This window comes from Aulonocara sp. 'chitande type north' Nkhata Bay, linkage group LG10 (assembly GCF_057382095.1).
Source record: "Aulonocara sp. 'chitande type north' Nkhata Bay isolate Kocher_YH1m ecotype deep benthic linkage group LG10, A_spYH_male_GT1.1, whole genome shotgun sequence".
Taxonomy (NCBI): domain Eukaryota; kingdom Metazoa; phylum Chordata; class Actinopteri; order Cichliformes; family Cichlidae; genus Aulonocara; species Aulonocara sp. 'chitande type north' Nkhata Bay.
The window spans coordinates 18,998,388-19,023,601 of record NC_141353.1 but is presented as its reverse complement, the minus strand read 5'-3'; the positions used below and the strand labels follow the sequence as shown (position 1 = coordinate 19,023,601).

Genomic DNA, 25,214 nt, shown 5'->3' with positions numbered 1-25,214 from the left:
CTGTCTTCCTCTCCTCATTCCCTTTTCTCAGCACGTTAGTGGCGTTGAAACATGTGAAGCAGAACGTTCAGTAACTCACTAATAAATACAAACCTCTACAGCACCATTAGTAATCACGAGATACACCAAATTTGCACTTAATGACCTACACATATCCTCCTGATTGATTTCTATTATGCATTTGCGGCAGCCAGAGAGGTGAAACAAGGGTCCCTATAGGAATGTTAGATTAATGAAAGTGGGCATAGGGTTTTATTTGGGCAAGGGTCATTAATTTATAATTTTATCTCAAATGGAGAAAGGTGATTTCTGCTATAGTCCAGTGGGAGGTTATGTAATTTTTAATAAAATTTCAGCAGTCTTCATGTCAGCAGGATGAGGTCTTTTGTTCTATCTGTTCAGCTTTTAGCCCAAAGTGAACTTTTCTAAGCTTAATCAAGGCTTGAAATATTTATAGAATACATTCAGTCAATTCAAATTATACCTGCCTACCCACCGTTAAAATTTCCCCGCAGTTTTGAATCATACAGCCGTGAATTTCTCATATTGCACAATATTTTCTCGCCACAGCACATTTCTAATGCAAAGCTCTATTACTTACCGTGCAAGGAGATGGACCACCTTTGGCACTATGCAAATAGAAACCTGCAATGCTTTTTAGCTAAGTGATATATTCTTCTGAAGCAATAAAATGTGCATTGGGCTAATCTGCGAGGCCTTTTTATTTCCTGTAAAAATGTAAATTTGGCAAAAAAGAGGTGGAAATCTGGCCTTGCAAGTCGATTACTTTTATCTCAGGAAAAGATATCGATCGGTGCAGTACACTTTCCCTAATAACGATCTATTTGTGCTATATCGTGTACATTTTAAACTGTTTCCCTGATGATTGTGTTCTTCTATATTTGTGTGTGCCCAGTCCTTGAGTTCAAGCAGGGGAATAAGCAAAATGTGGTGGAGGTGCAGGTGCTTTTTGACGGAGTCCGAGAAATGAGGGAAGCGTTTACGCTCCATCTGAAGCCTGATGAAAACATGGTGGCTGAAACTCAGGTCAGAAGTGTGCGCGTGCTTAACCGCCACAGAGCGATCACACAAAATCCAAACTGACGGCTCAGGAATTTAAAGCTTAATGAAAACGTAAAAGATTAAAAGCTTTTTTTTTTCTGATTTGACCCATATTTATCCAGGTCAGTCCCAGTGAGATCAGGGATCTTTTTTACAAGGGTGTCCTGGCCCAGACACCGGCAGCACTTTACTGTAGTTGCAACCAAGAGGGCAATGAAAACATTTTGCAATGAATAATAGATTATGTTAAAAAAAAAAGACAGAAGAAGTGAGGAGAAGTAAGGAGTAGAAAGAGAAATAAAAGGGGAAACAAAGTCTGAAGAGAGAAATGTCCAAGAATTTAAACACATTCACTGATAACTCGTTACTCAGAAACACCTCTGTGTCAGTACTCCTTAAAGCTCTTTTTCTGAACCAGGTGACTAAAGTGATCGTTTACATCGAGGAGATCAACAGCATGGCTGATGTCACCTTTCCCTCCCTTCCTCATGTGGCGTCGTTGCTCCATTACGATGATGTCACCAGGACACAAGACAGCCTCCACCCACCAGCCGGCTATCCACTCATCTGTGTCACAGTGAGTCACGCTTAAATGGTATTTAGGGACACAAGTGGCCCTGGAGGAATAGTCTTGCTCACTCTACGACAACATGCCTTCTAGAAACACCTGGGAGAGATCAGCTTAACAGAAAACAGTTACATTTATTACGTTTTCTCCAGTAACGAAAGTAGCATTTTTTTTCCTCAGGATCAAACTGTCCACCAGGAATCAGCTATTCTGTTCTTAAAATAAACATTACACAGCTTGGTAGGCCACAGTCGCCATGCTCTCATACACAGGAGAATCTCTGCCACTCTTGAAAACGTGTTCAGTGAGAAACTTAAATGGATTGTCGTGATGTGTTAAGTCATTTGCTCCTCAGGTGACTGCTGAATGTGGCTAGAACTGTGTATGTGTTTGCATGTGCGAGAGAGAGACAGAGAGAGTGCACGTGTGTGTTTATTTTCGTGCAGTGTGGTCAGCTGCGTAGGAGGTTCCCTGGAGAGGCAAAATGAAGAAGTCTTGTCGAAATTGAAGTGTCGAGTGCTGTGGCAGGAAGCTCAGTGTCAACAGGTTTACAAAGGAAATCTACAGAATCTATTTGAGGTTTAACCCTCGATCCAATATTTGTAGCTTTCTAAATATAAAAAAAATATTTCCAAGACCACAAATGTGAGAATATAAACCACTGAAACATCTGGATTTCCTTGGCAACCATCACTTACTCGTTTGTATTATCTGTCTCCTTCTTTCCTCTGGCATGTACTGTATCGTTCTCCATCTCTCTGCTGTCCTTGCTTACCCACCCACTCCTGCTAAATTCCTTATCCATCCTCCAGGCTTGCAATACAAAATACTCAGATTATGACAGGACGGGCTCTATCTGTGTCAGCGAGCACATCAACAACACCTTGACCCGCTACCGCTGGCTCATCAGTGCCCCAGCTGGCCCTGATGGCGTCACCAGTCCCATGAGGGAGGTGGACTTTGACACATTCTTTACATCCTCCAAGATGATCACATTGGATTCAGTCTACTTCCAAGCAGGCTCCAGGGTCCAGTGTGCTGCTAGAGCTGTTAATTCGAACGGGGATGAGGGCTTAGAGCTCAGCAGCCCCGTTGTCACAATCAGCCGGGTGGAAGGTGAGGACTGAAAAATGAATTAAATCTTATCTGGGCCTGATGTTTCCAGGTGTTTTTTGGAGAATTATTCTACAAGAATCGCAAAAACAACCTACTATACATTACAGCTTTGTTCAGTCGGGGCAACGTTTGATAAAAAAGGATTGGTATTCAATACTTGGACAAGATGCTGAATCCCCAGTCATCCCCGCACTCGTACTCACACTCCAATTAATGCATCAGAGCAAATGTGAGTGCTATATTAAAACTCCTTTGCCTCATTGACCCACATAAATGTTTGAATGAGGCTTTTATTAACAAAACTCTTTGAGTACTCAACATGGGTAGAAAAACATGTTCTTTAAGTACCATCATTGACAACACAGATGAAAATGATGAGCTGGAGACAAAGGTGGGTTGCAAAGCGGCTTGCATGCAAGTGGGAAGCAGCAACTGTACGCAGGCTGTGGCGGTCTAAATAGGGATCCCCATATAAGATTTGCAAGCTGGATCCACAGCTGAGCAATCCGCTGACTTGGGTCGGCACTGATATAAGGTGATTAAACTGCCTGAAGTTCAGTATTTTTATCTCTGAATTATGATTTAAATTATTTGACAAGTATTCAGATCTTTAAGTAAAAATATTAATGCCAGCAAGGAAACTAAAAAAATAAAGGTTGTAATCACAATGGTACTTGATCAAATTAAGTAAGTCTTATTGCTGTACTTAATTATAAAACAAAAAGCGCCTAATTGAGAAAACGGTCCGTGTCCTCTACATATGTTGTAGTTTTAAAGAATAATTTATTGGGTAATTGATGTAGTGGAATTTTATTGTAGCTGGTAAGATCTGAACCAATTTTACACATTGTTTAATTTGCAACTTTGTCCTATTTTAAAAGATTAATCAAGTGGCATACAGACACACACACACACACACACACACACACACACACACACACACACACACACACACACACACACACACACACACACACACACCCACAGACCATTTTCATTGGTTACAATAGCCCTAATGAATCATAATCCAATGCAGCTACAAGCTATGTGCAATGAGAATGGGTCAGAGCTCTCACTCGTTTCTCAAATGGGAAAGAAAATAATAATAATTTTTGCTGTTGCTATGCTATCACTTATGCCGCACTCATTCCACCTACACATCCCAAATGGAACAAGTTCAGACTCACTCTCTCAGGGTGGTCACAGGGTATTCTTAGAAATATGGAAATCACTATATGACTCAGTAGTAGTTCGGGCAGGTTATGAACAGAAAGGGATTTAAGAGGATATTGCATTTGTAATGTGTAAAAAAAAAAAAAGAATAACTACATAAGGATTTATCACATGTAATTAGCTGTAAGCCATTGCCAGTTACTATATCTTGCTTTCTCTAATGTTTTGTAACTGTCTTGTGTCTATTCCTGTGTTTAGAATATCTCTTCTCTGCTCTTCTGTCATTAAAAGGTATGTGTCAACCACGCAAGATGGGCACTGTTGGTGCCGAGCCTTTCTCTGCCAAGCTACGCTACACTGGAGCAGACGACCCAAAACACCCTAACCTCATCAAAGTGACTGTCACCATGCCTCACATAGATGGTATGTAGGAGCTGAAGGCAGAGCTCGTACCACAGATGAAGTGAGGTGTAATGTAGTGTGTGTAATATTCACGTCTGGGGCTCCTCAGGAGCGTGACAGCCAGAATATAGATCTCGCCGGGTTGTACCGAACCTGTAGAAACCCTCCAGCACACCTGCTACTTAACAATCCTTTCTTGATTTTTAATCAGTTTCCTTCTGCTTCATCTTTTTACTTCTCCTTTTTTATGCCCACCCCTCACCCCCCATCAGTTTTAACTGTCTATATACTCTTTCTTTCCTCTGCATTACTTTTTTTTTTCAATAATCGTTTCTCTCAGTTCAAATATCAAAGGTAGTTGGGCACGCTCAAAATCAAAAATGTCCTTGTCTGGCAGGAATGCTTCCAGTGATCTCAACTCGCCGCCTCACGAACTTTGAACTGACTCTCAGTCCCGATGGAACCCGGGTCGGAAACCACCGCTGCTCTAACTTGCTTGACTACACCGAGGTCACCACAGCTCACGGCTTCATCACTGCATCGACGGGCAGCCCTGAGAGCATGGGGGACCCTGCGCCATATCAGTTCAGCAGCTCTCTGCGGGGGAACAGCACACTGCGCTTCTACAGGAACCTCAACCTGGAAGCCTGTCTCTGGGAGTTCACCAGCTACTACCACATGTCTGAGCTGCTTACTGACTGTGGAGGCACCATAGGGACTGATGGACAGGTGAGTCTGTTTGCTTGTGTACCTTTCTCCACAATGCATAAATTCCAATCTGGGCTTTGCGTGTACATCTGTTTGACTGTTCTCCTTTGTGAGTGTTTGGGCTCACCTGTATGCGTGCTTGCCTGTATGTTCAGTTTATTTGCAGCCTTGTGAATGAGGAGGACACCCAGACTCAATGGCACCAGAGCTGTTTGCCTGCATTTTATGTCTCATTTGCTGTTTGTGTGTGTGTGTTTGCCAGTTTTATACACAAGCATTTGATTGACAGCTTTTAGTGTGAAGGTAAACACACACACACATAAAACACACACACTTATACAAAGAATTGCCAACCTGCCAGTCCGTCACTCATAAATACTCAATACTATTCTCAACACAGAGCACTAAAGCTTACATCCGCATGAAATCTCTGAGTCCTGGGCATCTACACCAATATCCCCAATTCTTAGTTACCTGAAAGCTTTTCTAAAGCTTTTTTTGGTACTTTTACTGGCTTTCTGTTGGGCTCACTACCAAGTCAAGCACTGCATTCAATTTTGGCAATGTGGCAATCTGTCATTTATGTGCTAACAAGCTTCCAGTTGCTGTTTTCTGTTGTTGCATCATTGCAGCAGATGTTGCAAATGTTGTGATGTTATAAGGACTATCCTCTTGCTTCCTGTTATTGTGGAGACAGACCCTTGCTCCCTTGCTCATGTCCTGCTGTTCGTTAGTGTTCCACTGGCTTTTTATCTGGGAGCTTCTTGCTGTTGATCAGACTGCTAAGTGTGTGTGTGTGTGTGTGTGTGTGTGTGTGTGTGTGTGTGTGTGTGTGTGTGTGTGTGTGTGTGTGTGTGTGTGTGTGTGTGTGTGTGTGTGTGAAACAGCGATGGAGAGGGAGAGAGAGAGAGATAGAGAGAGAGAAAGGGAATTATAGATGGAAACATGAATGTACTTGTCCCTAGTCATAGCATGCAGCAAACACCAATTAGCTGCACATGATGCAAGCCTTCCACTAGTGTCTAGTCCATGTCATTTGTAAGGTTCCTCAAGGACTGTGGAAAGACAAAAAGACAGGCGCTACCATGCAGCTGCTCATATCAAAGAGCACAGAAAAAAAATGTAATAACTCAGAAATCAAACTTTTGCCTGAGTTTTGGGTGAAAAAATCATGAGCTGTGATTTATTCTTGCTTTTTTTCAATAACAGCTTTGCTTTTCTGTGTAACTGCTAGGTTATTTTGTTCTTTGTGGAGTGCGTGTATTTGAAAAAGTGGAACTTTGAATGCCCAAGAAAAGTGCAAGAAAATGATTTTTCAAGAAAGTAAGGAAAGAATGGCTAATTTTAGGAAGCCGTTGTAGTGAAATTGTGGACAGAGCGAGTTTGTTTCTCAATCAGCCAGCTTTTGATTTCCTTTTTCAACACTGGTTCAGTGCTTTGCATGTAAATGCTGTTTTAGAAATACGACTGGATTTTAAATCATCTGTCCTCAACTGACAAGCAAAAGTTGATCAGAAAAAGAAAAGACAGAACAAAATTTTTTTGTTACGGAATCATTTTTTGCTTCTCGTAGTTTCTCGCATCGTTTAATCTCCCCTCTGAATCCACTTCTGTTATTGACTATGCAAATCGAGTAATTTTCCCTTCAAGCCAAACAATGATAATTGACTACAGTTTCAGCTTCTGTCAAACTGAACTATTTTGTGTTTTTTTAAGGAACATAAAATAGTTCAAAAGCTGTGAAGTCAGACAACATTGCTAAAACAAAATTGGTGAACAGAGACACCTAGTGGTGATTTTGTTTTGTTGTTACCAGGGAACACTGGACATTGCATGTATCTTGTAGCAGCAGAAAAAGCAAAATGTAATTAAATCACTTTTAAATACTTGGAAACATCCTTCACATCTTTATTTCATCAATGATCAACATGAATTATAAGCTTTGAAGTGTTTGGAAAACCTTTAAAAAACAATGCAATCCCACACCAATGCCCACTGTGGTTCTTGGTGTACAACACAGGAGTTTTCTGCATCTCTGTAGAAACACTGAGTGGGAGTGAAAGAGTTCAAACATTAAACACCTTGTGGAGGAGAACAGTGTGTTCATCTGTTACATCTTCTCTGCACTTATTATAGCTTACCGACCTACAATCGCCCTTTAATCTGAAAAGATTTTACCTCTTTTCATCAATGTTGAGGATTTCTGTAGTGTCTTTTCACCCTTCAATTCAATAAGCTTGTTTCATTTTAAAAAAATCAAATGACCAGTTCTTCATTGAAACATCTTTACAGGTGCTGAACCTGGTGCAGTCCTATGTGACCCTGCGTGTGCCTCTTTATGTATCGTATGTGTTCCACTCCCCTCTGGCTGCTGGTGGCTGGCAGCACTTTGATTTACAGTCCGAGCTGCGCCTCACCTTTGTGTATGACACGGCCATCCTCTGGAAGGATGGCATCGGCAGCCCCCCACAGGCAGAGCTACACGGTATGTCACCAAGACAGAAAGAATATTATAGCTTGTGTTTTTGTTCTTGCACAGGATACTCTCCACATCAACAAGACCAGCTCTTGCAAAATTCAGAATGTGTATATTATGTGTGTGTGTTTTTCAAGGTGCTTTGTATCCTATGAGCATGCGCATCAATGAGCAGGGACGTTTGGTGGTAAACTTCCATACCAAGGCTCACTTTAGGGGTCTGTTTGTGAGGTCTCATTCTTCTGGGAGAATAAAACGATCTGGTGAGACTGAAATGTTGTCATCGTATCAGAATTGTATTCTGGGACCATTATTTTAGTATAAAGTATAAAATTTGCTCTCAAAATTACCCTGCAGTCTCAATGTCATCCATGGTGATGAGTGTGGACCACACTGGCCTGACATTTAATCTGACCTTAGTGAGAAGTGAGCCCACCTACAACCAACCAGTCCAGCAGTGGACCTTCACCTCTGATTTTGCAGTAAGACTGCATGAAACGTTTAAATGCCACGATGTAATCTGAGACATGTAGTCTGTTTCAAAGCAGCTACAAGGGCAGATGCAGACTGATGTTTTTATATATCTCCCCGCTGCTGCATATAGGTGAGAGACTACTCTGGTACCTACACAGTGAAGCTGATTCCCTGTACAACATCCCAAAATATGGAATACACCGTTCCACCTGTATGCAGTCCCAGAGAACCCGTCACCTTTGATCTGGACATCAGATTCCAGCAAGTAAGTCAGCATCAGCTAAGATTAAGATTCAAGAGTGGCATGTTTCCTCGTTGTAGGAAGGATTTATTCATTTGTATTCATTTATTTATTCCATTCTCTGTCTCCAGCTGTAACTGGCAATCTGTCTTCTTTTATGATGCTATCACTTTCTAAATATGTGCATACATTTTTAGGTGAGTGATCCAGTTGCAGTAGAATTCAGTCTCAACACTCAGATGCTCTTGCTGTCCAAAAGAAGCCTATGGCTTTCTGATGGATCCATGGGTTTTGGACAGGAGAGTGATGTTGCCTTTTCTGAGGGTAAGGCCTATTAGGTCCCAAGATTTACAGAATTATACTAGTAGAACTATACTAGTCTAAAATATTTCACATTGCTTCTGTCAGTTTTGTAAAGGAAATGTTTACCTTACATGCAGACATAGGGTTGCTTCAAGTAAATGATTTGCTTTATATTATTAAAAGAAAATATCATATGAGATTTTAATAAAAGCATTTAATTTAGAGTTTTGGTTTGGTTTGATTGAGAATAATTCTTAAAGCAGTGGCAGCAGATTATGCATCTATGGTTTCTTTTTTGGACAAAAATGACAATACAATTTTAAAAAAAGGTACGATTTAGATTTTACGTTTGTCTTTCCTCAGGTGATACAGTATACGGCCGTGTCATGGTGGACCCTGTGCAGAACCTGGGAAATTCTTTCTTCTGTAGCATCGAGAAGGTGTTCCTCTGCACAGGCGCCGATGGATATGTACCCAAATATAACCCGACCAAGTTTGAATTTGGATGCCTGGCAGACTCCCCTTCATTGCTGTATAGATTCAAGATTCTTGTGAGTATTCTTGTTTTCTAATGATAACATTTCATTATGCAAAATAACATTTAACAATCTTCCATCCCTTTTTGATTTTCAATCTAAAATACTCCACCAGGACAAGGCTCAGCCGGAGACTCGGGCACGGGCATTCGGCGATGTCAGTTTTAATGCTGTATTGGCAGCGGACGATCCATTGGCCATGTCACTCATCAGGCAACCAGGGTCTGATGGCTTTAGACTGGACTCTGCAGCCATGTTTCAGGTATCCTATATGTTAATGTTTCCTGAAGCCAACAGTTCATTTTTTGTATGAATCAAAAGCTACAGAAATAACCTGAATGACAAAGTTGTGAGGCCCTGCAACTTTGCAGGATATGAGGAGAATAACATAATCCTGATTATGCATTTGTGATACTTTTACTTGGAGGGATGTAAAAAATCTCAATCTTTAAGAAATTACTTAAATTAGGGCCAGTAGAAAACTGACTATAAATTGGCTATAGATACCAGATTTTCATTGCACTAGTTAAGTTTGAACAATTAAGGATTACAGTTTCTATTTTATTAGGTGTCTGGTTTTAGTCTTTGTGTCTTTTGCATCAAATTAAGGTGACTATAATTCTAAAAATATCCATCATTTTTACTGCTTCTTAGGTTGCTGCAGGTCGTGAATGGTACATTCACACCATCTACACAGTTCGCTCCAAGGAGAATGCTAACAGAGGGATTGGAAAACGCAGCTTAGAGTACCACTCTGTGACTTCCACAAGCAATGATGTGGCCTTGACCCCATCCAGTTCAAAAGGCCACCGCTGGAGGAGGTCAGCTGCCAATAAAGTTCCTGAAATCGCTGAAGATATTGGAGTGGATAAGAACCGTGGTACTAACATCATGCACATAGCTCTGGATCGCACCAAGCGTAGGCCAGTGGGGCCAAATGAACTCTTTGCTGATGGCCTGGAACCCAGGGAGCTGCATGCAGATGACGAAGAGGAGGGTCTGGTAACTGTGGTAGGGGCGCTGATCGGCCTCCTGCTAATTGTCCTCATTATTGTCTCCATCGTGCTGGTGCTCAGATCCAGACAGAAGGATGGGAAGGAAGGATGGAGGGAGGGCGTGCAGGAAGTGGTGAAAGGGTCTGTCAGTACAGAGCCCATGTTGGTGGTGAGGATGCAAGACTGCCGCAACAGCTCAGAGGTCTGAGCAATGAATGCACGGACAGACAGATGGACATGTAGGAAATATATGGGAGCTTTTATAAGTTTTTCTTTGGAATATCTTAAAAAATATATTTAAAAAATGGCATTAAATTGCTTTCATAACACCAAAACTCAAGAGTCATCACGTATGGTATTAAGTGTGCCTGTAAATGGGGGTGCGCTCTACAGTACAGAATATATACTTATCACTGCAACAGCAAAACAACAACATTTTTAAAAAAAAAATTATTTAATACTCAGACTTGTCCTGCAAGTAGCGTAATACTGCTGTGCTCGCTGAGTGGCTTTGTGGTGTTAAAGTGCCTGAAGCAAATACATCCCTTCAGGACAGTCCCAGTCACCCAGTGAACATTTACGATAAAGCGTCACACAGGACAAGTCGAGAGCTTTAGCGCCGCGGGTGTACCTCCGGGAAAGGAGGCTAGATATTAACGATATGTGCATCAGAGGAAAGAATATTTCATCTCACAAAGAACGCTCTGATGTTTCCTTAAAAAATATGAATGATAAACTATCCCATCATTTCTGCAGTATGCTGAGGATAAAATAGGTTAATGTACACATGCTGTGCAGCTGAGGTTGTTAGAAACTCCATCCACTGGTGGGAGATAATAGAAAACAAAAGGTAAATACTGGACTTCTGTGAACTAAGTGTTTGGCTGCAAAACTTTTGCTGTATGAGCACATTCATGTTAAATCTGGGGTGAACTGTGCCTTTAAGCCTACAGTTTAGTCTTAAGATATTTGTTGGGGCAGTCATAAAGACAAGATGGCACCACTTGTGTTTTATCTGTGAATTAAACCTTGCAAAACTCTTATTATCAAACTCCAGGAATTGAAAACAACTACTGATATAATTTAATGTTTAATCACCAGCTAAACTTTTTTTTTTATTCCTCCACCATATCTACTGTTCCTCATCATGTTTACCATATACCGAAGAGTGTTTTCCTGCATGTATTTGGCATCTCTGTTGCTCCTTTTTATTTTAGTTTTTTAAATATTACTAGTACAGTTTTGACACTTTAGTTTTCAGCTCATCGCTGCGTCTGATAGCACAATGTTCACTGCTGTCACTGCTATCCTCACAGTGTTGTTGCTCTGTGTTTTTCTAATACTTTCTGTCATTTTGAGGGTTTTTTGTTTGTTTGTTTCTTTATTTAACACTGATTGAGGTACATTTGTAACGAGACACTCATCTCAGGAGTTATTTCTTTTACAAAGAATGGACTGTGTGTTATAACACAATTTACTACTGCTGACTGGAGAGCTCTCAAGAGCCACTTTCAACGTGTGTGTTACACTGCTAATAAGTGTGGTGCTGTGAACATTCAAATACTGTATCCATATCCAATGACTTAACCCCCTGCTCTTCCCACATTATGTTCATATTACTTGTCACTAGTGTTGTGTGGGATTTCAGTGTTCTGACTCATTTTGTTTTTCCCAAACAAATGATGCAAAGAAAATAGCTGCTCACAGATCAGTATGTCACTATGGAAAATATCACATTTGAGACTTTTGATATAATCTCATAATTTTGTCGATGTCACTGGTGAAGGTTCTTGTTTATATGTATTGTTAAAACTATGTCTTACTCTGCTATGAATATACGACATGCTGATGTAAGTGTTCCTGAATATTTGTCTTCTTATGGTGTTGTTAGTCATCCTTGTATAATTATTTCTACTATTCATCAGGGTTAGTTGATGTGCTGGACATGAGCCGGAAAGCAGCTGAGGTGTGAATCCTCGAGGTATGTCAGGATTTATACATCTGATTGCCAGCTGCGTATGTGTTTGTATTTTTCTATTTTTCGTTTCCTTTTTTAATTCTACCCTGATGAACTTGGAAATAACACCATATTTGGTATCAAATGCACTTTTCTGCATCGCCTCCCTCACACGCCACTACTAGCTATGCAATGTAATGTATACCCCACAGCCAGTTATTCCCATAATATGACAAATTTAGCACAATCAGACTTGATATTTACTTTGTGTCTTTTTATGAATGGGTTTTTATGTATATGTATTTAAGAATAAATACTGTTTACCGGTGCCTTTTGTTATTTTCATTGATTTAATCAGTACATTTAGGTTTAGAGGTGGGGTGGATCATATGAACTTTAGCGGCTTTGATACTTGATTTGACTTCACTGCTTTGAGACTGAGAATGCTTTCCCCAAATTTGTCTCTGTCATGTTAAAATCATCTGTTTTACTGGTTTATGTTCATAGAAACAAAAACATATAGTGGAGGAAGTAATTATTTGATGCCCTGCTGAATTTGTAACTTTGCTTACTTATAAGGAAATGAACTCTCTCTCTCGTTTTTATAGTAGTTGATAGAATATCAATTAAAACTAAAAAAAAACACACATTACATATAAGTTGGTAATTTATTTGCATGTCTTTGAGCAAAAAAAGTATTTTATCTCCAAGCAAAACATGACTTAAAGCTTGGTGCAAAAACCATTGTTGGCAAGCTTAGCAGTAAGATGTGTCTTGTAGTTGGTCATCAAGTTTGCACATATCTCAGGAGGGATTTTGGCTCACTCCTCTTTACTGATACTCCCTTAATCCTTCAGGTTTCTTGGCAGCCACTTGGCAACTTGAAGCTCCAGGTCTGGAGACCCTAATGCGCTTCTTCTTTAGGCCACTTCTTTGTTGCTGAAAAAAAACATCCATCACTAACCCATCTTCAGTGTTCCGGCTGAGAGTAGGAGGTTCTCGTCCAAGATTTTACACTACATTCCCCCGTCACTAGTCCCTCAATGCGGTCGACGTATAACTTGACCAGAAAATCAACCCCAAAGCATAATGATTCCACTTCTGTGGACTTGACTGAGGGGATGGTGTTCTTTGAGTCACACTCAGCAGTTCTCTTCCATCAAACATGATGTGTCAAGTTGATTGCAAGCTGATCGAGTAGAGCTCGATTTTGGTTTAATCTGACCATAGTACTTTCCCACAACAATTCTCTGAATCGTTTAGGTGTTCACTGACAAACTTGAGTTGGGCCTGTACATGCGCCTTCTTAAATGGGGGACCCTGCGGACGCTTCAACATTTCAATCCAGTTATTCATGTTATACAGGAAAACATGTTACCAGTGGTATTCTTGGTGGCTGTGGTTCCAACTGCCTTGAGATCATTAAGCTGCTCGCTTGTAGTTTGGGCTGATTCGTCACATTTCTCATAATCATCCTCACCCCATGAGGCAAGGGCTTGCATTGGATCGCCAGACTGAGGGCGGCTGATAGCCATTTTATACTTTTTTCATTTACAAAGAATCACACCAACAGTCACCATCTCACCAAGCTTCTTGATGATGGTCTTCTGGTCTATCCCAGTCTTTTGCTGCTCTACAGTCTGGTCCCGAAGTCCTTTGGTCTTACCCATGATGGGGGGAGAGGTTGGAAGATATTTATGCTGTGAATAGGGGTGATTTATACACATAATGAGTTGAGATCAGTACTATCTCTATTTAATTGACTGATTAATTGATTAACTGTAATCTATGTGCCACGTGGGCACACAACCAATTGGTGGGAGCCAGTATTCTGGCTGGGTTGTTGGGGATCAAATACTTATTTCACTCAGTGGCATGAAAATCAATTTTTATATAATGTGTTTTGGTTCTAGATTTCTAGTTGATATTCTGTCTCACCATTAAAGTGAAACTACCACAAAAATTAGGGACTATTTCCCCCACTGTACTAGTAATTTTCCATTTGCTATCACAGACTTAAGAGCTTATTTGGACTGGTGAGTAATAAGTTAAAGTAGCTCAGTTAGCAGCTGACCTGTAAGCACACACATTGTTAATTCACCTTCCTAGGCAAAGTAGGAACGATTAAGAAGGGAAAAAATGGCACAATTATGACTGTCAGTGAAATGAGTTAGGCTCCACAATGTCTGTAGGGGAAAATGTTTTAAATGCTCCTCTGGGAAGCAGTAAAATAAAAGTGCAATTTGTGATTTCTTAGATTGAAGACTATGGTTCATTTGACTGCTGTGCCAATAAAGGGTATATAATTGAAATACAATTGAATAGAGAGAGAGTGAAAACTGATTGGCTGAGAGCGAAAGCGACACTGCACAAATGTGCCCACTTCCCTCCCTCCATCCTCTTCCTTCACTTCCTGCAGTGGCAGTTCTCCGCTGCTGGTTGGTTTGTAAACATGGCGACTGCTGGTGCATCTGGAGATGACCTGAGGAAGGAACTGACATGTGCTATTTGTTTGGACTTCTTCAAGGACCCCGTTATTCTGAAATGCGGCCATAATTTCTGCCGCTTTTGCATCTGTATGCACTGGGATGAAAATGGCGGAGACTATGGGTATCAGTGTCCTCAGTGCCGAACGGTAAGTTAATACATTATATACGCCTTTTTGTTTTTCTTTTTTGAACCTCGTCTGAAGGTAAATACAATAACACGGCGGTGCCAGTGTTTCTTCCAATGTCTTTTTTTTTTTCTTTTATAAATATCTACGAGAAATAACACCGCGTGTTTGGCTACTGCTTTTAAAATAACGGATACCTACGCAGTGCATTTTGCAGTTGCTAGGATAGCTGGTTGTTGTTGTTGGGGTTTTTTTTTCCTCCTTCCCTTAGCTAACGATAGTCAACCTGTCAACACATGAGCTGGCAGGTTAAAAGCTTAGCTCCAAAAATGATATGATGTACGCAACCTTGTGCTTGGTTAGTCGTCCTTAGCTTCTTTCTTTATTCCGTCAGGTGTTCAACAAGAGGACTTTCACTAAAAACTATCTGGTGCAGAACTTGGTGGCCAAACTGGACGATCTGGAGTGCCTGGGTGCTTGTCCTGCCCCCTCCAAGCCTGTGAAATTTGGTGAAAAGTGTGAGCATCATGGTGAAGAGCTGAAACTCTACTGCCAGACCGATAAGAGGCCTATCTGTGTTGTCTGCAGGGAATCTAGATCACACAGGTTGGGTTTTATGATTGACTTTACAAATATCACACCACAGCTCTGTGCCCTGAAAAGATTTTATTAATGACAGATATTAGTACACTGGACAGTATGAACCAGATTTTTAGGAATAATAAGGGGGCGATGTAAAAAGCACCATTTTCATCTTATGTTTTGTCTGCCATGCTTAATGGTATTACCTTAATATTAGCAGAATAATTTCACATTTTTACTTTTAGTTTGTGGCTTTGTGGGGTTTTTGTTGTTTTTGTTTTTTCAATCCTGTATCGCCTAAATAACTTTCAAGCATTTACTAATGTAACCAGTATCATTGGAAATTGGGACCCATAGCATGACTGGCAGCTGCTTATGACCCCACACCAAGCTTGGGAAGCACTGCAGTATATCTGCATTTCATAGTAAGATCCCAGGAGGGTTGTAGAATGAGGTTTTTGGCACTAATGTACCCAAGACTCATTTGGAATAGAATTCAACTTTATGGTCATTGCACACATCACAGGTACAAGGCAACGAAATTTGGAAGCATCATTGTGAATGCCTAGTGTACGAGTGTCCATCTGTGAATTAACTTTAGTTTGAGACCAGTATTGAGGAGGGGCAGCCACACAGTGTGCAATGACCTCAGCAAGACATTAAGCCAGCGGTCCCCAACCTTTTTTGTGCCACGGACCAGTTTATGCCCGACAATATTTTCATGGACTGGCCTTTAAGGTGTCGTGGATAAATACAACAAAATAAAACTAGTACCGGTACAGAAAAAGAGAATTTATTCATAACACACGTGAAAAGACACAGGATAACAAAATAACGCTGAAAACAGATTAAAAACCCTGAAAACTATACATTTCACACCTGAGCCTCAACTCTCGCGGCCCGGTACCAAACGACTCACGGACCGGTACTGGTCCGAGGCCCGGGGGTTGGGGACCACTGCATTAAGCGACTTATAGCAAGGGCAGACAAAGTGGGTGGGGCTCACACATAGATTATATAGAGGATGTACCTCTGAAAAGTGAAGCCAATGCAAAAGTGCTTTAAACATTTTATTTAAATATGCACTGGGGCATGTTGGTTATGGTTCTAAAAGACTTCCCATCTTTTAGAGCTCTATAGGGAAAACTTCCCTCTGCCACAACTGTTAATCATTTTCTCCTGCATTTCTGGGTTTGGTTGCTCAATTCAGGTCCTACTGTAGGCGAAACAAATTTCTTTAACTACATTTAAGTAGAGGAAATGCTGATTATCCAAAATAAGCTAACTTGTCAATGAGCATGTGGTGGTACCTAGGCAACCAGAGCCTGGAAAGTCTACTAGTCAACTACAAAGTGTCTGCAAAAAAGCAACTTAAAAAGTATCTTTATCTTCAAATAACTGTTCAGAACTTTGTTTAAAAGAGTTTTATAAATAAAGTTATTATAAACAACTCGAGGATGAGTGCATTGGTGCTTATGTGGACACGCCTTTAGCTGACCAAATGCACATGATATGATCCACATGATAAGCTTTACAAATGTGTACTATGGTTTTTGTTTAAACTTCCACCTATAAATGATTCTCTCTCTCTGTGTGGGTGGGGGTGTGTGTGGGTGGAACTTCTACTAAAAGAATATAAAAGTATAACAGACAATTTGAATAACCTAATAATTCAAATAGCCTCGTCTAACCTGCTCCTCAAAATAACTTACTCTGCTTTCACTTCTGCAAACTCTCTACAACTTCCTGTCAACTCCTGCAACTTAGTCTTTCTGAAAGACACACACACTGTTTAAACCTCTGAATACAATATCAATGCTGTAAATTATATTATTAATGCAATAGTAATGATGATTATTTACCAATAGCAGTAAAATAATTTCCCTGCTCCACAAGATCCACAAATATAAGCTATGTTCAAATCCCAGTGTAAAACTGGGACATCTGGCCTTCCATTGCATGCATATGGGTTTTTTGTTTTGTTTTGTTTTTCTAAATAAACAGAACAGCTGGTAATCCCTTTTACAAGAAAATACAGATTTACAATTACAGACCCTACAGAGTAGCCTGCCACATTCTGAAATGTTAAGGATAATTAATTACGCTAATATCAATGTTGGCCTGATTTCATTAGAGAATGCTCAGATTAACAAAGGATTTATTCCACTTTACCTCGACTATATCTGTATTCATAATATGGAGCATATACTTAATGCAGAGGATGGTCTCAAAATTGGAAGCAGTTTGTTCGCACTAAACAAAACAACTACCATCTTCATCTCATGCGGCCCTCCTGGCGCCAGCTGGATGCTCAAGGCAAAAGCTGAATAACAAAATTCTCCTTGGATAACAAGACTGACTCTCTCCCCCACCCCAAGGCCACCCGCATCGACTAAAGACTGTTGACTTTTGCCTAACTGGGTGAAGGGACACTCTCTCTCGGCTGAACACAAATGTGCACTGACACAGACCTACACTCAATTACACCAGACCCTACACCAATTTCCCTCAATTTCCCTCAGGATGAATAATTTGTACACAGAAAATTTTACCTTTCGAAAACTTATTGGATTTGTGAGCTCAACTTGACTGTGTATAACTGATCAGTATTTATATTTTATTTATTGAAGCACATGCTCATGAGTCCATAAGTTACACACAACATTGCACACATTTGTAAAGCTTAGTTTATGCTTGTGGATCATATCATACACTTTTACAACCCTCTTGAGGCAAATTTGTCTCCATATTGATGTCATAGCCTTCACTTTTGTAATCTGTCGGAGACCTGATGTGACACGAATAATGTTCATTGATTAAAGTGAAAGATGACTGAAACCTAAAACTGATTGTGGCTAGTTCCTGTCTTAGGTATTTACGAGTCACTTTTTAAACATTATTCATATAACTAAAAAAGGACTCGCTGAAAACTTTCAACCATTCTAATTCACTATGAGAGGTTCTAAAACTGCTATTTTTCTGTCATAGCAGTTTCCCAGTTAATTCAAACAACAAGAAACTCTTTATAAACGACACACTGTGCAAAACAATCATATGATTTGTGTTTATTTGTTCCTTTTTTATCCTCAGATGAGGAATTGTGTAAAATAACATTTGCTCTGTTGGATAATTATATTGTGGAAAGTTAATCCATTGGGATTTGTAAGAAACACAATCTAAACATCTGTCTGAAAGGAAGTTCTAGATGACACAGTGAGTCCAATGTTTATTTATTTTTGATTAAAACAAATTGTTCTGTAACATGCTGAGTGTTTCGTTTCAGACACCATGATGTGGCACCAGTGCCAGAAGTTGTGACTGACATGAAGGTAGCAGTAGTGTTCTTCTTCTTATTATTATTATTATTATTATTATTATTATAATATTTTTTTTATTTTTAAGTAGTCTCCTATTATGTATTGGTAACCTAGACTCTTATTTACTGCATCTCTAATATTTGCACTGTTGCCCTGCTTTCCTGACTACATGTCTTCCTGTACATTTGTTACAGATGGAACTGAAACTGAGGCTAATGGAGCTCAACTGGCAGAAGTCTCAATGTGTAAAAGTTGTTACGGCTGATGAGCTCACTAAAAGTGAACTGAGGGTATGGAATGACCGTTCTTACTTGCTCTGTTTGTGAACTTGGTGTTCAAGTGGCCATTTTTTGCATATTGCATGCAAACATTCAGTTGTGCACGGTGAAATTTTAGTGGACTGCTGAACATGCATTTCTTGAGCATTCGTCTTGAAGTTATGTTAACATTATAGTTCTGGTCAGTCAATATTATTTTGGGGTTTTTTTGTTTTTTGTTGGGGGGTAAGAGCCTTGTCAGGATGACTCTAGCAGATTCTCAGTTCTGTTTATAACGCTTTGCTCAGGCTGACGTGCTTGTTTGCACAAATGACTCTGCCATATTATTTGGAAATGCATGGTCACATTTAAAAGTTGACTTAAACCACAGATCGTGTGTCATTTATACTTTAAACCAACAGTGTCGTTGTTTGTGGTAGGCATCACTAGAACTGCAATGTGACCAGCATTGGGTATAATGCGTTACTGTAATTAAATTACTTTACCACTGAAAAAGTAGAGTAACTGATTACTGTTCATTTTTAGGTATTTTAATTAGTTACTTACAATGTACTTGCATTACATTGTAAAATTAAAACTCGCTGAATATCATTTAATTTCAATAATTTATCTTCTAAACGTAGAAGTAAACACTGCCGCTTTAACATCGCTGTAGTCCAGGTGCACGTCATTTCGTGCCAGTTTGCTGCGTAGTCGTATTCTAAAGCGGAAGATGTCGGACTAGGCTGAAGCGAGTGGCTGTTTTATGAAATGGACATATTCCTGTCTCTTCACTCGTCTGAAACAAGCAGACAAGAACATTACAGTAAGGTGTAAGCTATGTCCTGGGGAGGGAAAGGGAAAAAAAAAAAAAAATCAGCCGCTGTTAATACCAGGAGTGATCTACTGAAGCGCCTGACACGAGAGCAGAGACGAACACTTCTGACTGATCCTTGTTCATCATCCATGGATAACACCGCGGCAACTCCTGCTAAGCAGGCAAAATTAGATTTTACTTCAGCAGCACAGAAAGCATCTGAAGGTGAGCTTAAAAAATGATTGCAGGCTACATTGTGGAAGAGATGCTACCGCTGCGTACTGTAGTCTCAGTCTTTAAAAAAATTAAATAAATAAATAAATAAAATAAAGTTATTATTTAAAGAGTTTAATTTCTATTGTTTGTCCACTCAAGGTTTATAGGGTTTTTAAGAAGTGTTGTAATCTCCCAGTTCTTTTAATCTTTGGGCTGAAGGAAGGACAATACTCGGTGTATAAATGCTCAATCAACAATCATTTATTTCCATACAATTCAACACACAGAGCATTAAGACGTCCGGATGGGAGAGATGCGGCCAGAGGGTTAGGCACATGTCTCTCAAAATGGTGGCGATTTTTCACAGACTTTTATAGCTTCTGACAGCCCCCACCTAGTCATAAAAGCTACATCTTCACATGTTTTTCTACTTCTTAGCGAGACTGGCTCCTGACCTTGCCTCCCTGTCTTCCTGCAAAGGTGGGGGTATAGAATGTGGTTTATCTCTTCTGCCCTAGACTCAGAGTCTCCTTTCTCTTCATGATTCAGCAATAAAACATGTCAAGAACAGTGTGAGACATTCACAGCAGATCAAGGATACAGAGTGATGCAAATTTATCTAATAAACTAATATGTGAATATGTTCTGTTAACTCAAGAGTATAATGAGAACTAGACTACATACACAGCACACCATCTAAACTAAAGGATAATACATGTCCTACAACTGTTAACATAATTCAACTACATTGACTATGGTCATAAAATAACATGTTTTACTCATAATCTTCACAGAAGTATTTAGTTTAATTACTTATTGAGTAATTAAGTAACTTTCCCGACACAGTAATTAAGTATTTTAAATACAATATTAAGTAATTACTTAAAGTAACTTACCCAACACTGAATGCGACACATTTATCTTATACTTTTCTTTTGCTCTAGTTGAAAAAGCAGAGACTCAAGGAAAAGATTGAAGCAGACGTCGGTGCCTTGGTCCAGTTTTTGCTGGACGAGAGGGACTCGCTGCTTGAGAGCCTGGACGCTGAGGAAGTGGCCACCATGGCTGTTATAGATGATAACTTGAAGACTGTGGAAATGGAAGCAGCAGCTGTGGACAAAGCTATAGCGGCTATCCACAGCCAGATCAATGGAAAAACTAACTTTGAGGTCAGTTGACTTCAAAGTTTAACTTGTAAATTGTCAGACCATGGCTATGACATAAGAGTTGGATAACGTTATTGCTGAGTTCCCCATCCCAAACCCTTTTGCTTCAAAAAGGATAAAGCAGTATTCTTAAGAATGAGACTGTCTTAAATACAGCTTTGGCAGGCCTGTAACATTCCTTTTTATCAGGCTTCTTCTGTTAAAAGCTGCACTATTGCCTTTACCTTTTTGTGTTAATGCAATCATGCTGCCTATGACAAACATGTGCCCCCTTTTATTTTAATTTTTTTTAAACTGTACGCAAAAGTGAAAATGCTTGTTTATAACTGGGTGATAATCATACATTTTAAAGCTGAAATAAAAGCACAGCCATTGTCTTTAGGTTAACAATGCGATGGGAAAATTTGGTGCACAGAGTTGTAGTTATAAAATTAGACCTAGGAACACGCCCCTAGTCAACCAGAGTAGCCTTAAATACTGTTTACTGTAGATACTCAGGAGCCCAAATTGTTGTATTTAAATATCACATGGGAAGTCAAACGTGAAGTAAAACCCCACCAGCAAATAGCCGCCATCATCCAACATTCTTTATTTTGACAAGCTTCTCCAAATTACCATTAAAAGCAGAGTTGCTGTGGATGTGAGCATACTGCGTGGCCATTCATCATGCAAAGCCAAACGGTCATGAAACTGGTCTGATTTCATATTCTTATAAAAGGACTTTAAATATTAATTTGTGATAAACTGCAGACACCCTGATGACAGTTTACCACTGTGCACTAAGGATTAAGGATCAAAGCGTCCTTAAAATGGCATATGGGCACATGGGGCTGCTCAAAGCAACAGAAATGTTATGAAACTTGTTTGTTAGGGTTTGAATTATACATTAAACCACAAATTAAGTATATTCTTTCTTTTCTTCCCCCCCCCCCCCCCCTGCAACAGAGCCTTGCTGAGACATTTAATGAGTAAGTAGCTTTTTGTTCATTTATTACAAAAATGCTTTACAAAAACCCAGCATGTTAATTTCCATGTTTCTTCTGCAGAGTTGTACAGTGCAAGCCTTTCACCTCTTTGGAGCCGGTTAACTGTCCGACAGAATTTACAGACTTCTCAGGGCCCTTTCAGCTCATCATGTGGAAAAAGATGATGCACGTGCTGCACACCAGTAAGTTGAAGAATCATGTACTGTTAGTGCTTAAGAGATGCTATATTTGAACTGTAAGACAGATTTTTAGGCATGAGGTTGGGCATTTTCAGCCTAAAGCTTGCTGGATGGTGAATATATTAAAGTCTCTAAAGAAACTGCAGTAATGCAGGTTAACTTTTCTGCATGCTTTCTTTTTGAAACGGGTTACTGTCTAATAGGGCTGCAATTAATGATTCTTTTTGATAGTCAACTAATCTACCTTTTTTTTCTGCACACAGACTTTTATCAGTCCTAATAAGGATATGATTTTTATCAGCATACAAATGATTATATTTCTAAGCACAAATGACAATATAAAAAAATATCAATTTCAGCAGGCAGTTTGTCTACCAAGTCTGCTCTTTTAAAAATGTAGTATCAGGTCAGCTTAAGACTAATGTGATTTAATCTGTCATGGCGTCTCCATAGTGCCCCAGAACCTCACCTTGGACCCAGACACCGCTCACCCGAACCTGCTTATCTCGGACTTTGACACCAAAGTGGAGGAGGGCCGTGTCCGCAGCCAGGAGCCAGACCTGCCTGCCCGCTTCAATCGGTTCTGTGGCGTCCTCTCCACAGCCCAGTATGCTAGTGGCCAGCACTACTGGGAGGTGGATGTGAGGGACAAAGGTGTGTGGTACCTGGGAGTGACCACAGAGTGCAGCAACAGGAAGGGCTTCGTCAGCCTCACACCCTCCGCAGGATACTGGAGCCTGTGCCTGCAGGACCGGCTGTACGCCAATGGGGAGGACGGACGCATTCCAGTTGCCGACTACTGGAATTCTCCTCGCGTGGGTGTGTACCTGGACTATGACAACGGGCGTCTTAGCTTCTATGATGCTGTAACAATGAAGAGGCTGTACATGTTTGACACCTGCTTTGAGGAGCCTGTCTACCCTTTCTTCAGCCCAGGGAAAAATGACCCAGGCAGCAGACTGCAAATATGCCACTATTACTGAGAGTTTAAACAAGTTTAACGCCTGCGTGTTCATTTCTGCCTGTTGGCAAGGCTTTATCTCATAGATCAGGCTGGAGTGATAGGCTGATGTTGACCCTTGAAGTCATGTATGCTTTTGAGTTGTCTTACTGGTTTTTAGAAAGTACATTTTACATTGAATAAAAAGTACCAGGTGTACACAAATTTGGTAGTTTTCAACTTGGACACACACTGTAGGCTCATACCACCTCCTTTGGCTGGGGGTTTGGAGAAGTGCTTTGCTATTCATCACTGTGTCTGCTGGGTTGCAGATGCCTCGGATGCTCTTGTTGTTCAGAGCATATTCAGTGCTGTTATCCCGTTAGCAACAACTATGCCATACTTCTACTACTATAAAAGCTCACTCTTAGAAGGGTCAGTGGTGAAGCATTGTCTGGTATAGTTTGACTGTCTGTTGTTATCATGCTACATTCCCTCATCAATATGAGACTGAACACTCAATTTTGTCCATATTGTACTGATTTTACAATTAGACTTCCAGGAATGAATGGAAGTGGCAACATCCATCAGTACAAATCATTTTATCACAAACCTTTTAAACACTTAATTTTATATAAGATGATAAAAACTTAAAGTTGCACGCTTGGCATTTTTGGACTTTTCCCTCTGTATATTGCGGAGTTGCATCTTTCTTGCAGCTTATTTTTGATGCTGCATTTTCCCCCCCCCCCCCCCCCCGCAGTGTTGAAAGCAAATCAGTTTCAGCCAGTGTTGGTATTGATCTGGATAGAAGGAAAAACTACCGCAGTATTCTAACTGCAGCTCAGCAAGCATTAGTTGTTGCCCATTTTTTTTTTTTTTTTTTTTTTTTTTTTTCTCCTCATAAACAGAATTTTGTTTTCAAATCATCACCATTGTATTTTAAGTCTTTTTGTCCCCATTTAACTTTTTTAAATGTGTTTTTTGGTAGTTTTTTTTTTTTTTTTTTGTCTCTGGGTTTTTTTTTTTGTTTTGTTTTGTTTTTTGTTTTGTTTTGTTTTTTGTTTTGTTTTGTTTTTTTTGTAATCTTAAACGGCCTCATTTAAAACGGAGGTCTGCCATCACATGTTGGGACTGAAACTCTACTCTTTAACTTTGAGTATTTGCTGGTAAATGTTGTCTCAGATGGTGTATCTTATTCAATACATACTTTTTATTGCTGAAATGTATTGTTGGATTTTTTATTTTTTTTTATTTTTTTTTTCCCCCTTGGGGGGGGGGGTTCTATTAATGTGATTGGTGTTTCTCACATTAGGATTAAAAGATGCAAAGTGTATTTGACTTGTAAGTCTGTCATCCATTTAAAACACTTTGTATTTAGACAATGCAGTAAAATTAGAATAGTATTGCAACTTCTTCCACAATTTCCTTTAAACTGAACTTTATCTTTGCTATAAGGTTACTAAAGATCAAAAACACGACAAGTCTCTGCAATTTAGTATTTCCTGCTGCACTTGGGATCGTTGTCTTGTTACATGCCTCAGTTTTTGCCATGCTTTAGCTGTCAGACAGAGATGGCCTTACGTTGAACTCTAGAGTACTTTGGGATATTTGGGTTATATTTTAGTTCCAGGGCCCTATTTCAGGAGGCCGGTTTAGAAAACTTAGAGTGAAAAACGATACTCAGGGTTGAGTAACCCCGAACTGTCCAACTCGGAATATTCGGTTTCAGAAAGGCTGATAACAAGTAGTTCAATCAACGCGGAGTTGCTTTAACCCCAAGTGAAGCGCGCGGACGAGCATACATAAAGCCCTGATAAGCGGAGCACAGAGTAAGCGAGTCACCATGGAGACGGAGGGAAAGAAGGCGGTCAATGTATTTTACAGCGCTTGAGGCCGAAATTCTGATGGCAGCATATGCCGATAACATGCAAATTTTGCGGAAAAAAAGTAACACAGCCTCAGCTGCAAAAGAAAGGGAGCATGCATGGCAAAACATAGCCGACAGCGTCAATGCGTGAGTGTTAATTTAAACATTGATCTAGGGATTTCCACCCATTTAACACGTTATTTTATCATATGTTATTTTATTTGTTATTTTATACACTTTATGTTGTGATGTGATGTGA

General features: G+C 39.9%; 2 protein-coding genes across 2 annotated transcripts in view; both read left to right on the top strand.

Moving 5' to 3' along the window:
* Positions 1-12,717, top strand: part of frem2a (FRAS1 related extracellular matrix 2a) — a 72,140-nt gene extending 59,423 nt beyond the window's left edge. The window contains exons 12-24 of the mRNA XM_086308863.1: positions 917-1,047; positions 1,481-1,639; positions 2,443-2,746; positions 4,211-4,342; positions 4,719-5,050; positions 7,322-7,514; positions 7,643-7,768; positions 7,863-7,987; positions 8,110-8,244; positions 8,418-8,544; positions 8,887-9,074; positions 9,175-9,321; positions 9,714-12,717. Of these exons, the coding sequence (XP_086164989.1) occupies positions 917-1,047; positions 1,481-1,639; positions 2,443-2,746; positions 4,211-4,342; positions 4,719-5,050; positions 7,322-7,514; positions 7,643-7,768; positions 7,863-7,987; positions 8,110-8,244; positions 8,418-8,544; positions 8,887-9,074; positions 9,175-9,321; positions 9,714-10,262 (2,648 nt within the window). The 3' untranslated portion in view covers positions 10,263-12,717. The remainder of the gene's footprint in view (positions 1-916; positions 1,048-1,480; positions 1,640-2,442; positions 2,747-4,210; positions 4,343-4,718; positions 5,051-7,321; positions 7,515-7,642; positions 7,769-7,862; positions 7,988-8,109; positions 8,245-8,417; positions 8,545-8,886; positions 9,075-9,174; positions 9,322-9,713) is intronic.
* A 1,686-nt stretch (positions 12,718-14,403) lies between these two features.
* Positions 14,404-24,421, top strand: trim47 (tripartite motif containing 47). Its single transcript, XM_086308861.1, has 8 exons — positions 14,404-14,646; positions 15,020-15,231; positions 18,491-18,536; positions 18,719-18,814; positions 20,759-20,983; positions 21,926-21,948; positions 22,027-22,148; positions 22,599-24,421. The coding sequence occupies exons 1-8, from the start codon at positions 14,464-14,466 to the stop codon at positions 23,126-23,128; spliced, it is 1,437 nt and encodes a 478-aa protein (XP_086164987.1). The 5' UTR covers positions 14,404-14,463; the 3' UTR covers positions 23,129-24,421.
* The last annotated feature ends 793 nt before the right edge of the window (positions 24,422-25,214 follow it).

Bases quoted from the DNA above. Each gene is read 5' to 3' on its own strand.
- trim47 (XM_086308861.1), top strand. From the start codon at position 14,464: ATGGCGACTGCTGGTGCATCTGGAGATGACCTGAGGAAGGAACTGACA. The intron at 21,949-22,026 runs GTAAGTAGCTTT...TTTCTTCTGCAG, and splicing joins CTTGCTGAGACATTTAATGA to AGTTGTACAGTGCAAGCCTT. The intron at 22,149-22,598 runs GTAAGTTGAAGA...GCGTCTCCATAG, and splicing joins GATGCACGTGCTGCACACCA to TGCCCCAGAACCTCACCTTG.